This window comes from Euprymna scolopes, chromosome 30 (genome assembly GCF_053919585.1).
Source record: "Euprymna scolopes isolate OS-2025 chromosome 30, ASM5391958v1, whole genome shotgun sequence".
In the NCBI taxonomy this organism is placed as follows: Eukaryota; Metazoa; Mollusca; class Cephalopoda; order Sepiida; family Sepiolidae; genus Euprymna; species Euprymna scolopes.
The window spans coordinates 42842584-42859983 of record NC_136511.1 but is presented as its reverse complement, the minus strand read 5'-3'; the positions used below and the strand labels follow the sequence as shown (position 1 = coordinate 42859983).

Below are 17400 nucleotides of genomic sequence, written 5' to 3'. Positions count from 1 at the left end.
ACTTGTTATTGTCAGTGAACAATCACTGATAATCACTTGGTGCACAACCTCAAAATGAGTAATAACTGGTTTGAATTGAAATCGCAAGGTAGTGGCTGGTTAATGAATTGGAAAGATTTATTTCGTGCACTCGTCATTCGCTCACTGACCCGTTCACCACATGAACAATAAATAAAAAAAATAGCATTATATTTTTAGACTTATATGCTCATCGTTGTCCAAGCATAGCAGCCATATTCAACACTTATCCAGCAAAGATCTGGCTAGTGCTTTCTCTCCTCGGTCTTTCCATTCTCCTTGACATTCCTTGATTATCTGGTATGGCTTCAGTTTATGGCGACACAAAAAAAATAAATAAAATAAAGTGGGAGGAAAGCAGGGGCCGGAAGAGGTAAACTTTCAATTATACAGTTTATGGCTACACAAAAAAATAAATAAAATAAAGTGGGAGGAAAGCAGGGGCCAGAAGAGGTAAACTTTCAATTATACAGTTTATGGCAACACAAAAAAATAAATAAAATAAAGTGGGAGGAAAGCAGGGGCCGGAAGAGGTAAACTTTCAATTATACAGTTTATGGCGACACAAAAAAATAAATAAAATAAAGTGGGAGGAAAGCAGGGGCTGGAAGAGGTAAACTTTCAATTATACAGTTTATGGCGACACAAAAAAATAAATAAAATAAAGTGGGAGGAAAGCAGGGGCCGGAAGAGGTAAACTTTCAATTATACAGTTTATGGCGACACAAAAAAATAAATAAAATAAAGTGGGAGGAAAGCAGGGGCTGGAAGAGGTAAACTTTCAATTATACAGTTTATGGCGACACAAAAAAATAAATAAAATAAAGTGGGAGGAAAGCAGGGGCCGGAAGAGGTAAACTTTCAATTATACAGTTTCAGTTTTCATGATTCTATGTGATGGTTCTTTGTGTAGCAGTTTCTGCATGTCTGGCTTGTGCATGTAGCTCGTGCGTGTTAGTCTCCGCATTCAAGGATTTTCCTTAATATTTCATTATTACGTTGCATCTTCTCAGCCATCCCTCTGATTCCAATCTCTCCCATTCTTTTTATTTGCTCTTTGCAAAAATTCCAACAAAATCTTTTTAGTATCGACGACAGTGGTCGGACAAGAAAAAGGTTAGTTTACAATTACAGAAACTAGAGACAGCCGAGCACAACAAGTTTGTGGATTTTATTTTACCACGTAAAACATCGGAATTGCCTTTCGCTGAGATGGTGGGACTTCTTACAGAACTATTTAACCTAAAAGTCTTTTTATTCCATAAGCGTTGGTCATGCTTGAATTTGCAGAAGAATGACAAAGATGATTTCGCAACATATGCAGCCATGGTAAATAAACATTGGAAGAAATTCAAACTTGCAGACAATTTTAAATGATTAGTATTTGCACAAGGATTGACTTTTGGCCAAGATGCAGAAATTAGGGGATGTGTCCTGACAAAATTGTAAAATGAATAAAACCTAACCCTACAAAAGTTAATGGAAGACTGGCAGAAAATAGAAATTATTAAAAAAGATTTGATGGATATCAAAACTGGAGTCGTGCAAATAAAAAAAAGTAGGTAGAAAATTTAAAAACCACATAAAAAATAAAACACAAGTTAGGCAAAAAGGACACACACATGTTGACACATAGGTAAGAAAGAATTTAAAGAAAGAAAAATCCCATTTCTTTTTTTTTTTTAAAACAGTGATCACCACTTATTAAGGCCCGGAAGCCACTCAGGGATAAGGGTTATTGCAAGTATATTACGTTAGTGTGGAGATTTGATGAAGTGTTTACTTAAGGGGGCGGTTCATTAGGAATTTGTTAACGTTGGACTTGAAGACATCCAAGTTGTAGTCAGGTGGGAAGCAGACAGACGGAACAGAGTTCCACAGGTGTGCAGTTCTAAGAAAGAAGCTTTGTTCATGGAATCCACATTTTGATTTAGGCACAGATAAAGAGTGGGGGAAATTTTTTACAGTGAATTCAGCTAGACGGGTGTTTTTCGTGAAAGATTGGCGAGGGGGGACCAGAGATTGGAGTTCAGACGAGCACCTGCCATGGAAATAACGATAAAACAAGGATAGGCTCGCAACGTCTCTTCTGTGGGAGAGAGGTTGCAAGGTAGAGAAAAGGACACCCCCCACTAAGCCACGAAGTCTATTTTGTACTCTGTCAAGGCAGGATAGGCTGTTTTTAGCAGCTTCTGCCCAGATATGGCAACAGTATTCAATCCTTGGACGTACTTGGCTTTTATATAGATAGAGAATTGCATCAGTAGTGAGATATCTTCTGGAGCGGTAGAAGGATCCCACCATCTTTCCAGCGACCTTGGCAACAGACTTCATGTACGTGTTCCATTTCAGATCAGAAGTAAAGGTCAAACCCAAAAGCTTGTCAAAACACGGGGCCTCACCCAGACGAGAGCCATCCATCACAATTGATGCCAGATGGGGACCAGAGCGTTGATGATGTAAGGATAGGAGTTTGGTTTTGGATGCATTAAAGGTAACCAGCCACGTCTTCACTCACTGAATCACGCGCTCGAGATCAGAGGAGAGAGAATCAGAGAGAACTTTGCCATTTACAGCCTTTGATGTGTTGCCGTAGATAGTCGTGTCATCAACATAGATGTCAACGAATGATTTAAGTATGTGTTTAGGGAGGTCATTGATATAGATCAGGAAGAGAGTTGGGCCCAGGATTGACCCCTGAGGAACTCCAGCATTTATATTGCAGGCCTCCAATTTTTGTCCATCTACGACTACTCTTATGAGCCTATCGGAGAGAAATGATTTAATGATTGAGAAAACATTTCCAGTTATACTGTAGCTGGAAATCTTATGCCATACCTTGTCGAAGGCCTTTGATATGTCAAGAGCAATTGCCCTAGAAAGGAAGCCTTTGTCAAGAGATTCACTAATCCTGTGAGATATAACCGTTAGCACATCTGCGGTAGATCTTGCAGAGCGGAAACTATATTGTGTGTCACTAAGAAGGTTGTTCCTGCTGAGGTGGTTGACTATTTCTCTATTTAATATGGATTCCAGCAACTTACTCATAACATATAGGAGACTTATTGGTCTGTACTGAGAGGGAGATGACTTATCACCTGAGTTCTTAAATACAGGGCAAACTGATGAGGTCTTCCAGGGAGTCGTAAAGCACTTCTCCTTAAGGCAGCGCTTAAATAGTTTCGTAAGTATCGGAGCGAGTTCTGGTTGAAGCTTTTTTAACACTATAATTGGGATGCCATCAGGGCCAGTTGCTTTACTGGAATCTAGGTTCTTGATTAGCTTGGCGACCTCATGCACGGATATTTTAATGTTACCTAGCTTGTTCTGTGTTATAGGAGGAAATATGGGGAGTTGATGGCCTTCGTCGCATAGGGTAGAATTAGCTGCAAAGTTCTTTGCAAATAGTTTGGCCTTGTCTGACGCTGACGAGATGACTTCTGGTCCATTGATAATGGTTGGGATAGAACGCACACTTCTGTTCAGGATCCTATTTGTTATTTGCCAAAACTGGTGGGAACCAAGCCGCTGATCAGCTACCTTGGATTTAACAGACTGGGAATATAGCTCTCTTGCATTTTTTATTACTCTTTTACAGTGGTTGCTGGCAGTCCTGAAAGCAGCTTTAGTCTCAGTGCATCTATTACGTTGGTAGCTATGGAAAAAGTGATTTCTGTGCGCGATAGCAGCAGCACATTCTGGGGAGAACCATGGCTGGCTGTTAGGTTTTTGTTGGAATTTTTTAGATGGTATGAATTGGTCTATGCCTATAATTAACCATTCGGTCAGATCTGATACTATAGAGGACACTTCCTTTTTAAACATGGAGTGCAGAGGTAAATCAGATATGAATGTACGGAAGCTATTCCAGTCAGCCATAGAGTATCGGTATACAGTACGGTGGAGGGGTACGTCTGGGGACTTATTACATTTCATTTTTATCTTAACTGATACGACAGAGTGGTCAGAGGATCCTAGAGGAGAATGAACGGAACATGAACATAGCTCAGGGGAAGTTGAGAGAAAAAGGTCTAGGAGGCTTGCATATTGACCGGGTGTATCGGGCACATGGGTGGGTTCGCGAACAATCTGAGTGAGGTCATAAGCAATGGCAAAATCATGACAAAACCTCCCCTCATCGTCTGTCTTATTTGAATGGGTCAGCCATTCCACGTTATGGACGTTGAAGTCACCACAGATGTGGATGTTAGCCAAGGGATGTGCAGACAGTATGTGGTCTATTTTCTCAGATATGCTCTTAAAGATAGTAACTCCACTGTTGTGGGGCCGATAGAGGGCAAATATAAATGCAGTGGTGTTAGCAAGTGCAACCCTGAAGCACATATAGGGTAAATTAGGATCTTCTCTAGAGATATCCCTGCCACACGGGAAGCCATCCTTAATGTAGGCACATATTCCATGCTCATGGCGATCTTGGGGGTCAGATTTAGCTGTTAAGTTAGAGTATCCGTTAATTATGAACTCACCTAGGGGAGTGGTCGGCCCTATTCCAGTTTCACTTAGAAATAATATGTTCGGTTTCGTCTCCTGTAATTGGGTTTCAACCTCTGGAATGTTGGAACGTAGACCCCTGATGTTGGAGAAGGAGACCTGGTAGTAGAGGGTCTACGTTGGAAGATGGGGTTCTAGGTTTAATCGAGTTTTTATTCTGTGTAATCGAGGTGGTAATTTGCATTGGGTTAAAGATTGTTCGTATGTACAGTATTGTTGCAGAATTAACCTATGTTACCTACTAATAGACTATTCCAATCTATAAATACCTGAAGACTAAGCCGTAAGGTGTCAGTCAATATCCTGTGGACCAATCTAGGTCGTTCGACTACAGCGAACAACCCATCTGTTGTATGCTTTGCAATATATGTTGTTACTTCATTTTTCTTTGTAATCCTTTAACAGGGCTATAACAAGTATATAGTTTTTAAAACCCAAGAACTTATTACTAGCAGTAGTAGTAAAATAGCAAGTGTGAAATGGGGTCGTTCATCCCTTTCTGCAAAAGTGAACATAATAAATCCATCAGAATTTGAACTCACATTACCATACTCTACATTGGTGACCATTGTACAATCCCTTCTCTCTGTCCTATGAAAAGGGAAAAAACAACTTTGCATAATAATCGTCTCGTATTTTATACTTACACTAACTCGAACTTCGCAATGGCCAGGTAAGGAAAGACATCGTATGATAACCTCCAAATTTATGTGCGTAACCGATTCTTCCAGTTGGACATCACAATCTAAGCACACCAAATGCCTGACCAAAAAAGGAAGGAAAAATATCGATCTTATTAAGATAAAAATAAAATAAAGAAAATTCTGAAAGGATTCATTGATTCGTTTGGTTTGTGTGTTTTATGACATATCAACCAGGATTGCAGAGTTAGGAGATTGCGAAGGAGTCGGAGTCATGAGAATGATAAACGTTAAATTTGAATATTTTAATTTTCAAAAATTCAAACAGAGTTTGAATATTTTTAAAATAAAAAGTCAAACTCAGATATTTTGGAATTTTAGGAGTTGGAGTTGCATCGGATACTTTCCAACTCTGTAATTCTGATATGAACCCTTTTGGAGATCTTTAATGCCAAAATGCAATACCTATTTTACCTATAAATACAAAGTTTTTCTGAAATGATCAGCCATACAAATTGTATAACTTCATATAGATTAGGGTTTGGGTGATAACTTCATATAGATTAGGGTTTGGGTGATAACTTCATATAGATTAGGGTTTGGGTGATAACTTCATATAGATTAGGGTTTGGGTGATAACTTCATATAGATTAGGGTTTGGGTGATAAATTCATATAGATTAGGGTTTGGGTGATAACTTCATATAGATTAGGGTTTGGGTGATAACTTCATATAGATTAGGGTTTGGGTGATAACTTCATATAGATTAGGGTTTGGGTGATAACTTCATATAGATTAGGGTTTGGGTGATAACTTCATATAGATTAGGGTTTGGGTGATAACTTCATATAGATTAGGGTTTGGGTGATAACTTCATATAGATTAGGGTTTGGGTGATAACTTCATATAGATAAGGGTTTGGGTGATAACTTCATATAGATTAGGGTTTGGGTGATAACTTCATATATATTAGGGTTTGGGTGATAACTTCATATAGATTAGGGTTTGGGTGATAACTTCATATAGATTAGGGTTTGGGTGATAACTTCATATAGATTAGGGTTTGGGTGATAACTTCATTTATATTAGGGTTATAACTTCATACAGGTTAGGATTTGGGTTAGAGTGATATCTTCATACAGGGTAGGGTTTGAGTTTTTGTGATATCTTCATACAGGTTAGGGCTTGGGTTTGGGTGATAACTTTATGCAGAATAGGGTTTGGGTTGGTATTATAACTTCATATATGTGGCAGATCAAATATAAACTACAATTTAACATCAGAGGACTAAAAGGCATGCTCAGCAGTATCAGTGGTTTATGACATGGACTAAGAAGCTGGGTGTGCAAAGTTCAAACCCAGTTCATTCCACAGAAACATTTTAACTTAGGGATTTTGGTAACCGTCACATAGTACATCCTATAATTACCCAATGTCTTTCTAGAAAGAATTCTGATAAGAAATATACTGGGGAAACAAATGCCAACAATAATCATCTGATTCATTCAAAATTATTGAATGATGCTGCTGCTGCTGCTCAACAACAACAACATAATAATAATAATAATAATAATAATACAATGAACAGCTGAAAACGAATTATTTGAACAATGATTTATCAAATCAAAGAACAATGGCTGCCATCTTTGTATTTTGTGATTCAGCAGAAAAATGTTTAAACAGTAGAAAACAATTCAAAGAAAAGTTGGATCTTGTTCAGAATTCCTCCTACATATAAAAACAAAAATAAAGAAAAACCTGTATGATGTATGTACCGTATCATAGGCATTACAATATAAATTTCACAGGTTTGAATTATTGTTGAGTTATCTCTTTTTGTTTCTTCAGATTGTTTTCAAAATGGCGGCCAAGATATTTATTCTTTGATTATTTATAAAATTTCATTTTCTTATTTAAAAATAAAACAACTGGATCAATTTACATAATTTTTGGAATATGATATTTTTATTTTGTTACGAGTATGTATATCATACAGATTTTTTTTTTTTCATAAGGGGGAATTCTAGACAAGAACCAAATAGTCTTTAAAAATTATGCATTACTAATTTAAGTCTCAGTCATAAAGAGGTGGGATTTTGCTATACGTCGGGTTAATTGGAATATTTTCACTGAGAGGATATCAGTACAGTAAGTTCATAAGAGCACATTTCGTAGAAGTAATTGTAAAATAAGTACAGGGATGCAACACTGCAGTGATGCAACAGGGGCTGAAGCTTGACAGACACTGCGGGACCTATTAAACTGAAAATTCTTATTTGCACCATGACCAATAGGGAGAGGCGAATGGTTGGTGCACCAGCATGAATGCGGCAACAATACTTCAGGCACAAGCAAATAGTGGTTTTTACCAAAATTAGGTTTCAATTTTATTCTTTTTAATATAATCTCAGAATTGTAATAAAAAAATCTTTTTACACATTTTAACTTCAGTCAAGACGTACTGCCACTCAGACATAAGGGGTTACTATTTGGGATCAGGTCTAACAGGGAATTGTGGGGAGTTGAGCAGTGAGATCTCTGTTAAGATTACATTTAAACTTATGCATGTCAATACAGTCAGGAAAGCAGAAAGAGGGCATTCTAAGGTCTAGCAGTCCAAGGAAAGAAACTATTCGGATAGAAAGCTTTCCAGCATCTAAAAACTTTAACAGTGAAGGGGTGAGGTTTTGCTGCTCATCAGGTTGGTCAGGGGTAGGTACGTCATGGAGGCATGTGCTAAAAGTTCATCAGAGCATGTTTTATTAATGCATTCGAATAAATAATAGCAAGCCTAAATTTGTAACACTCTTAAAAATTAATTGGATTACATTCTTTTTCTAGAATTATTCAATAAGAATCGGTTTGATTCAAACAATTGAAAAAAAAATGAAGAAAATATGAGAATTGTTTTTGTATTTGACTTACCGTTCTTCCTTCGCATCTTGTCTAACAGCCAATCGTTCCTCATCACAATGAGGACAAGTTTCCCAGGTGACTGCTGTTTTATGGTCCACGCTGTAAATTACACCTTTCAAAGAAACAGGAAAGATTAGAAAGCATTTAGAGAATTTTGAAAAAATTTGGGATTTTTAAAACACAAAAGATAAAAAAAGAAAAACAGGTCAAGAATTTGGGAAAAATGGTTTGAAAATTAAAACTTTCTTAAATGTAGAAAAATTTATTTGTATTATTTGGATTCTTCAGAGTACTGTTCTCATCTTGCGCAAGGATTTGTGGCATAGTGGATAAAGTTCTCGGTGACTTCAGTTGTAAGTTACACTCTTCTGGAGGCTGAAGGTTCAATCCTCAGTGCGGGTGGCATTCAAAATACAATTGCTGATTACTTAGGACTACTATGCAGTCACAGCTGATAGAATGAGAGCATGCTACCTCCATGGATTAAATAAAGGGTTCTGTTCAAAATTCTGTACTGATATCCGAGTTTAAGACAAAATTTCCGAGTTCAACAAGATAGACCTAAAGGAGGTTTAGCTTACATTGGTCTAAAAGTTGTGATAAGAACAGTAATTCGAAGAATCCCAATAATACAAATTATAAATTGTCTCAAAAATTACAAAATATAAAATAAGTTACTTGTTTTTAGAATTAAACATTTTTTCATTCTAATTTTAATCACTTTTTTCATTCTAATTTTAATCATTTTTTTTCATTCTCATTTTAATCATTTTTTTTCATTCTCATTTTAATCATTTTTTTTCATTCTCATTTTAATCATTTTTTTTCATTCTCATTTTAATCATTTTTTTTCATTCTCATTTTAATCATTTTTTTTCATTCTAATTTTAATCATTTTTTTTCATTCTCATTTTAATCATTTTTTTTATTCTCATTTTAATCATTTTTTTATTCTAATTTTAATCATTTTTTTTTTAATTCTAATTTTAAACATTTTTTTTAATTCTAATTTTAATCTTTTTTCGTTCTAATTTTAATCATTTTTTTTTTTCATTCTCATTTTAATCATTTTTTTTTACATTCTAATTTTAATCATTTTTTCATTCTAATTTTAATTATTTTTACATTCTAATTGTAATCATTTTTTTTCAATTCTAATTTTAATCATTTTTTTTCAATTCTAATTTTAATCATTTTTTTTCAATTCTAATTGTAATCATTTTTTTTTCAATTCTAATTTTAATCATTTTTTTTTCATTCTAATTTTAATCATTTTTTTGTCATTCTAATTTTAATCACTTTTCCATTCTAGATCAAATTTGATGCAAAATTATAAGATGGATGATTCGTTTAATTTACTGCTGTTACTTTTTATTTATTATTAGTTAAAAAGAACAATTTATTAAGCAGGTTCACTTTGATTTTTATATCTATTACATCTTAGAAATTAGGAATTTACAATTTCTGGAAAATTTAAATAGTATGGTGAATAATGAACTATTAACAATTCCCTGACTATTCAACCATTTCACAAAATGAGGGCAGTAGTCTGAACAATCCACATAATATGAATCAAATTTTCACATTATCAATAAAAAAATGTTGAATTCTTACAAAAAATGTTTGATTTTTCTATTTCAATTTATCTTACAAATCATGTTGTTGACTTTTCAGATGATCAAATTCCATTCAACTTTAAAATGTTTTCCGATTAAATTTTTTAAATTTCTTTGACTTACCAATCGATTAAGTATCAATGTTCATGTTTCAAAAAGATTCTAAGAATTAGTTGTTTCATTTTTATATGGATTAAGTTATGTGTCATAAATTTACAACATGGAAGCACCAGACCTTCTTTAATCAGAATGAAATGAAAATTTCTATAACTCAATTTCAAAGCTAAATCACTTTATCATTTTTAAGTAAAATCTAGAAGTAAATTTAATAATTCACTAATGAAAATCATATGAAGCTCAGATTATTTTTAAAAATAAATAAATTTAATAATTCGCAAATTCAGTTCAAATTTAAATCAAACTATTTTTTTTATAAAATCAGTTTTTAACTGAATTTAAATCTAATTTGCTTTAAAAAATCTGGTAAAATCTTGAAATAAATTTTTAATTTAATTCAAATCTAATTCGCTTTAAAAATCTGGTAAAATTTAAGATTCAATTTTAAATTTAATTCAAATCTAATTCGCTTTAAAAATCTAACAACATCTAGAAATCAATTTAGTCTGGAAAAGTAGAATATTGAACTTCTTTACCTTGAACTTTAAACAAAGAATTAATCTGTGAATTTTCTTGCAAACTCTGAAGAGAAAAAGACAAGTCACGGCATTGCTGAACAAAGTCTTCACTGACAGACGGAGCAATTTGAGAACGTATGTTGAGAGGAGGGGGCCAATGCCAAATTCTGGTGTAGCCATCAGCAAATGCAACTGCATCTGAAAGAAAGAAAATTTTTATAATTACTAAGTCAGCATGAAATTCATTCAGAACATCGAACAACCATATCTATAAGCCAAAATTTGTTTTCTTAAAAATATGAGAGGCAAAATATCATCTATATTTGATTTGTTGGAAATTAAGTGATCAAATGCACAAATTTACTTGTATTTCATAATATTACTGATAGAGGGATAATATTTACAATATAAAAATTATGACTTCTTTCTTTTCTCTTTTATTTTCTTATGTAAAATATTAATGTAGTGCACGTAAATGGTTGGTAACCTTCAATGCTGCAAAGACTTAGCTTATTTCCTTTAATAATTACGAGAAACTTTCTCAACCACGGATTCTCATGGTTAATGATAAACAGCCTAAAAGTACTTCTCTCAAGCTCCAAGGGTTAACATTCACAGACAATATGAATTGAAACAAATACAATGAGATAATTGCCAAGGCCGTTGTGAGGAAGGTGGGCTCTCTCTACTGTGCTAGAAGGCTACTCACACCTGTATCTCTACATTTTCACCCATGTATGGAGTATTGTTGCCACATCTGGGCTGGTGCATCTGCCACTAGTCTCTTGTTCATAGATTCGCCAACCTGATAGGTCCTGCACCAGCAACTGAACTCTAATCTCCGTCCCATCACGAAATGTGGCATCGTTGTCTGTTTTACAAGTATTTTAATGGCAAATGCTCTGACAAATTCAAAACACTAGTACCACCTTGACGACAATACCCTCGACAAACCCAATAAGCAGCAAAATCCCACCCCTATACTGTAGAGATCCTAGATGCTGTAAAACTTTCTATTCGCATAGTTTTTTTCCTTCACTCTGATGCATTTTGGAATTCCCTCCTGGGCTCCTGCTTCTCTGACAGTACTGACATGCAGAAATTCAAGTGTAATGTAAACAACCATCTTGCTTCCCTACTCCTTAAATAGTATCCCCGCAAATCTGGTCTCAAATAGTAACCGCTTATGACTATGTAGCTTTGTGCTTTGTTTGGGGTGAAAAAAAAAACAGTAAAAAGTAAAAATTTCATCAAATTAAATTTGGTATGTAGAGTGTTCAGGATAAATTTGATTATTTTTTAATATCTTATTTCAGAACCATTAGAAGTATTTTATAGCAGTTTTTTTGTTGTACAACATTCACTTTAGGCGGGTTGAACCAGCTTCCTCTGAAGGAGGAAGTGTCAAGGGAATATTATATTCAAAGGCGATCCTCAGTCACCTGTAACTAGCAGTAAAGTGAAACAGCTGTTTATGTGCATTATTAATGGTTTTGAGAGCTGAAGGCCACAAATGACTGGAAAGCATCAGTATATTGTAAGAGCCTGACCTGCATCATGATGATCTGTGCCAGATTCATAATTAAGTAGTGACAATTAAGGTATAACTCCAGAATCCCCAAATCTCTTAAATTATAGTTTCAACAAAACAAGTCATCCTCATCATATTCGATCTAATATCCATTTTATATGCTGGCCCGTGTATGATAGCTTTTAGGAATTGACTTCCAAGTTAACCTATTTTTACCCAGGTTCTCTTTCTCTCAAATCCATCTTTATCACATTTTCACATGTTTTTACTTGGCCTTCTTTGTGGCCTGACCTTACTACCTCAATTGTTCTGCATCTATTAATTCAGGAATTCTTATCCATTCTCCCAACGTATCAATACAATCAAAGTCTCCTGCTATGCATTCATCTCCCTATACTGTCCACATTTAATCTTCTTCTGAGCCTGTCTTTAAGACTTGTTACACATTCATTGAATAATCTTTATATCATTTCTCTCCATGCAACAAGTTGAGACACTTGTAGTCTGTCTAAACTGTACGAACGAACTGACTAAACCAAGATGGCCGACTCCTATTTATATCACCACAAGCAAGGGAGGTAACCATGTAACTGAAGCAAGGGAGGTAACCAATGTCTACATTAACATTGCTGCTGTCCTCAAGTGAATAATTTATTTCTGATTTAACAAGTTTCTTAGAAGCTCAGACGAAGCTCCTGCCTTGGTCAAACAATCAGAGACCTGATCACAACCCTTGATCCATTCTATCTGTATCTCTCCTCTACTCTTCATTTCCTTCAGCCTTGCTACATCTATTCTCAATCGTCGATCGCTTACCAGATTGTTGGAATTCAATGTCTCCACAAGTGATGCATTATCTGTCTTGCAGAGAACGTCTGGCAATTTAGATAACTGAAATACCTCTTGTATCATAACCGCAGTCAAAACACCAGCATCAGCTCCCTCATTCAGAGCAAGAGTCTCTGAGGCCAATGGGCTTTTTGTCACTCTGTCCAATTTCTTTGACGCCCAACACATGGGGGCCATTTTGTCAGTACTTCCTCCAATAAAGACAACAAAACCACCCTGTGAAGATCCATCTTCCAGACTGGCATAAGAGGCATCAGTATAACACAAAATGTGTAAATCTGAGGGCTTTCCCAATTTTGGAAATGTTATAGAACCCTTCTTGGATTTCAATTTTGATAAGGCTTTATTCGCCTCAAATAAGGCTTTTACTTTGGGATGCTTTCCAGTGTTGCTCATTTTACACACATCAAAAGCTATATCAGGGCGTGTTTGAGTTGAAACCCACATCATCTGACCTGCAAGTCTCTTCAACTCATGCTTTTCTTCTTCATTCAGTTCATCATTTTTCCTCAGTATCCTCCCTTTGCTTATTTCTATTGGAGATATGGAAGATACATATAGATCTTGTTCTACAGTGATCCCATTTTCCTGTTGATTAACATTCAGTCCAACATATTTGAATGTTCCACTTTCATGAGATCCCACCTTAAATTTTTCTTTCAATGTTGCAATCACATCCCTTTCAAACTCTGTGTTTCCACAGAAAACAAAATCATCCACGTGCATAGCAAGAATTCCAGTCAAATTTCCTTTAATATCATGCCACAAAAACAATGCATTATCATAAGCACTTGCTACTCCTTTTAATTCAATCAAAGCCTGAGTAACTCTCTTGTACCATGCCCGTGGAGCATCATTCAATCCATAGATGCATCTTTTTAATTTCCACACTTGAGATTTAGGACAAACATCAGATGGTGGCCTCAGGTACACATCTCTCTCTAAAATACCACCTTGCAAAAAGGCTGAGGTAAAATCTATGGTCTGCAGCATCCAATTCTTTATTGATGCGGTTAGCATGACCATTCGCATAGCTTCACGGCTACATGTTGGGGAGTCCGTTTTCAGATTACTGTTTTCTTCATAGCCTCGTGCTACAAGGCGAGCTTTCATTGTTTTCTGATTATCCTTGAATTTTTCAGTAATCACCCATCTTGTGGATATTGTTTTTTGACCTGTGTATGGCACACATTCAAATACTTCATAGGTGTTCATGTTTTTTATTTCTTTATGCTTGGCATCCATTACAGCTTTCGACTGCTCTTGTTCAGCGGTGAGCAGGACTACATTTTCCTGTTCAGTATATTGGGGCACTTCTCTCCAATGATCAATATGATTCCAGTTGATACAAACTTGATCCTCGTTTTCATCCTCAGGTTCTATATTGATCCAATGACTATATTTGCCAGTTGATTTAGGCTGTACTGACATAACCTTTCCTTTCTTCCACTCCCCACTTCCATTTATTTTATAAGTTATGGCCTTATTTCGGCCAGGTTTTTCAGTCTTATCTCTTAAACTGGTAGAACTATCAACAACTTCTTCTCTGTCTATATCTTCACTTTCTACCACTTGATTCTGCAACTCCTCCTCCTCAACTGAAAGGTATTCATTCTTCCCTTCTGTAGTGTTTCCCAGCATTTCAGCTTTTTTTGTTCTTTTTTCGTTGTTTTTATTCACTTTCATCAATTGGCACGGATGCATCCTATAAAATGCTCCGCCATGTCTGATTAAGACAAACTGCCCTTCTCTGCCTAACACTTTTGCTGGACCACGCCATCCTTTAAAACCCTGCCTCCGATAATAGATTTGGTCTCCGGTAGCATAATCTTCATCAGCATAAGTTCTGACATTAGACCTGAGAGCTCTCCTAATTCTCTCACTGGACTCAGCTTCCAAAAAGTTTCTCCTTGCACTATGGAGAGCATTTAAATTTTTTCTCACCATGTCACTTGTAGTAGAGGACTCCATAGCAGGTAACTGGTCTGTCAGAATTGAGGGTGTATTTACATTGAAACCGAATACAAGTTCATTTGGACTGTGTCCAGAGTAATTGAGGAGGGCATTTTTTGCACAAATAGCCCATGCCAAGGCAATTTCAGGTTCACACTTCTCATCGTCAATTGTTTTTTTCATTGCCTCAGCAACTATCAAATTATGACGTTCTACAGTACCGTTGCTGAATGGACTTTCTGCGGCAGTAGTACAGGTCTCTATGTTGAGTTTTTCATTCATCTGTTTATAGTGTTCGTTGTTGAATTCACCCCCATTATCACTCAGAAAACGAGCAGGAGATCCGAAATAGGTAATCCACATCATAAAGATGTTTTTGATGATCTCCTCCTTCTTCTTTGTTTTGATCAATGTTGCCGCTGAATACCTGGTAGCGGCATCAATGAGATGTAGTATCCACACCTCATTGTGGATGAACTCTTTCAAATCCATGCAAACTGTGTGATTAAATCTATTGCCAAGAGGCAATCCCACAACCGGTCGCAGTGGAGCTTTTTTAAATCTAAGGCAAATTTGACAGTTTTCACAAACCTCCTCAATCGCCTTTATAAATTCCTTGTCATTGAATTTGCCACTTTTTTTAACCAAGGAAACAAGTTTTTCCTTCGAGGCATGAGCAAACTGTCGATGAAGTTTTTCTGCTTTTTTTTTTTTTTCTGTGAAAGAACACTGACCAAAATTCTGAACATGTAATACAATGTTCTTAGTACCACTATGATCCAACAACTTATTTGTTAAGGGGAGACAATAGTGCCCTGAAGTTGTGGTCTTTAGTTCAATACATTTATCAAAAATCCAGCACATATCTTTCCGGAAATCTAGCACTATTCCTGCTGTCTTCATTGATTTGTGACTTAATAGAAGAGGCAAGTCGTTTTTCACAATATCTGCTTCGATATAAACTCTTATACCTCCGAGTGTAACCGGAAATTTAGCAACTTTAATTGCTGTGACAGCCACTCCATCACCAAAACAAAAACTCCGGTCTGAGTTCGTATACTTCACTAGTTGCAGGTCACTTTCATTTAAAGTATCTAAATAAACATCAAGCCACACTTCGCCAGCCAGTGTGCGAGTACAAGCAGAATCCAAGACTGCCATTCCAAATGTTTCCTTTACAAGATTTGAGATTTTTTCATTTGTACTGTTCAAATAAATATTTTCTTGAATGAACAACGTAATGTGTATTTGTTCTGTCGCTTCCGTAAACCTGGGCGTATTTCTAGGACACTCTCTAATTAGATGGTTCGGAGACTGACATTTGTAACACAACAACACGTTTCCACTTCGGTCACATGGATTAGATTGTCCTCGACGAAAACGCCTTTTGTTGTTACTCGGTTTAGAATAATTATAGTTGACGATTTCGGGCTCTGATTTCACTGCCGGTACATTTTCATCACGATAAATGTCACCAAATACTTTCTTTATCGATTCCTTCATGTTTTGATACGTCAAAACAGAACACGTTGTCCGCGCTAATTTTTCGTTCTCTTCCGATATGTTAACCGCGTTCAAAACAAGAAAAGCTTGCACTCCTTCCGGTAGAATAATGTAGAATTTTTTTAATCTTTGGTACAAAAACTCATAACGAACAAGAAAGTCATTTATACTGGTACCTGACGATCTTTTATAAGTGTAAAATTCCTTAAAAGTCATGTAAGCGCGCGTGTGTTCATCCTTTAAATATATGTCATCCAGTTTCTTTATTAAGATCTTCAAGCCATCTCGTCCGCTGATGTCACTTGTTGGCAATTCACGGACACATTCTCTAATATTCGGTGGTAGCGTCAAAAACACTGCTGGCCCTTTTTTTTCCTCAGAAAGATCCGTGAACAACGACCACATTTCAACGTCTTGTTTCCAGTTCTCGTAAACATCCTCCCCCTCCAACAATGGAGGTTGTTTGTTCGAAGTTGCCATATCCGATATCCGATCTGTCTAGTGCTACAGACAAGCTGTACAAAAAAAAAAATTTTTTTTTTTTTTCGTTTTGTCGCACACAGAGGGATATCTCTGCTACCATTTGTTGAGACACTTGTAGTCTGTCTAAACTGTACGAACGAACTGACTAAACCAAGATGGCCGACTCCTATTTATATCACCACAAGCAAGGGAGGTAACCATGTAACTGAAGCAAGGGAGGTAACCAATGTCTACATTAACACTCAACCCTCACTGGCCAGGTTTCACTCCAATACATCATCACATGGCATACACGTGCCTGACATACAGTGGTAGTGCTTTGCTGGTTAATAATGGCAAAATTTATCTGAACTTAATCCATCCACTTCTAATTCTAGCTATCACATTATCACCTGCTCCTCCTTGTGCTCCGATTGTATTACCAACGTAACATTTCTGAACAGCTTCAATAACTTTGCCATGCTCATGTATTTTCTATATATCTCAGGTTACATTTGTCTCTGTTGTCTTAGATATCTTGCATACAAACTGATTGTCTTGTCTCGGCCTATCAGTAATTCCATTGCACTTCTTGTGTACAGGGTTCGTACAGATTTTCAATGTCCATTTTCAAGTACTTTTCAATAGCTTCTCCAGAGAAAATTCAAGTTTGCAAAACAATGTTTGTTTGTTTGTTTTGTTTTGGCTTAATGGCATATCAACCCTTTTCAGGTTATTCAATGCCAAACTCAGGATTAAAAAAA

The 17400-nt window shown here is 36.0% G+C and overlaps 1 protein-coding gene across 2 annotated transcripts in view; it reads right to left on the bottom strand.

The window, feature by feature from the left end:
- Nucleotides 1-17400, bottom strand: part of LOC145254773 (DNA repair-scaffolding protein-like) — a 99091-nt gene that overhangs the window by 13689 nt on the left and 68002 nt on the right. For both annotated transcript variants that reach the window (XM_080113546.1, XM_080113545.1), the window contains 3 exons: nucleotides 10357-10536; nucleotides 8097-8199; nucleotides 5178-5292 (listed from right to left, as the gene is read on the bottom strand). In XM_080113546.1, coding sequence (XP_079969672.1) covers nucleotides 5178-5292; nucleotides 8097-8199; nucleotides 10357-10536 — 398 coding nt within the window. The remainder of the gene's footprint in view (nucleotides 1-5177; nucleotides 5293-8096; nucleotides 8200-10356; nucleotides 10537-17400) is intronic.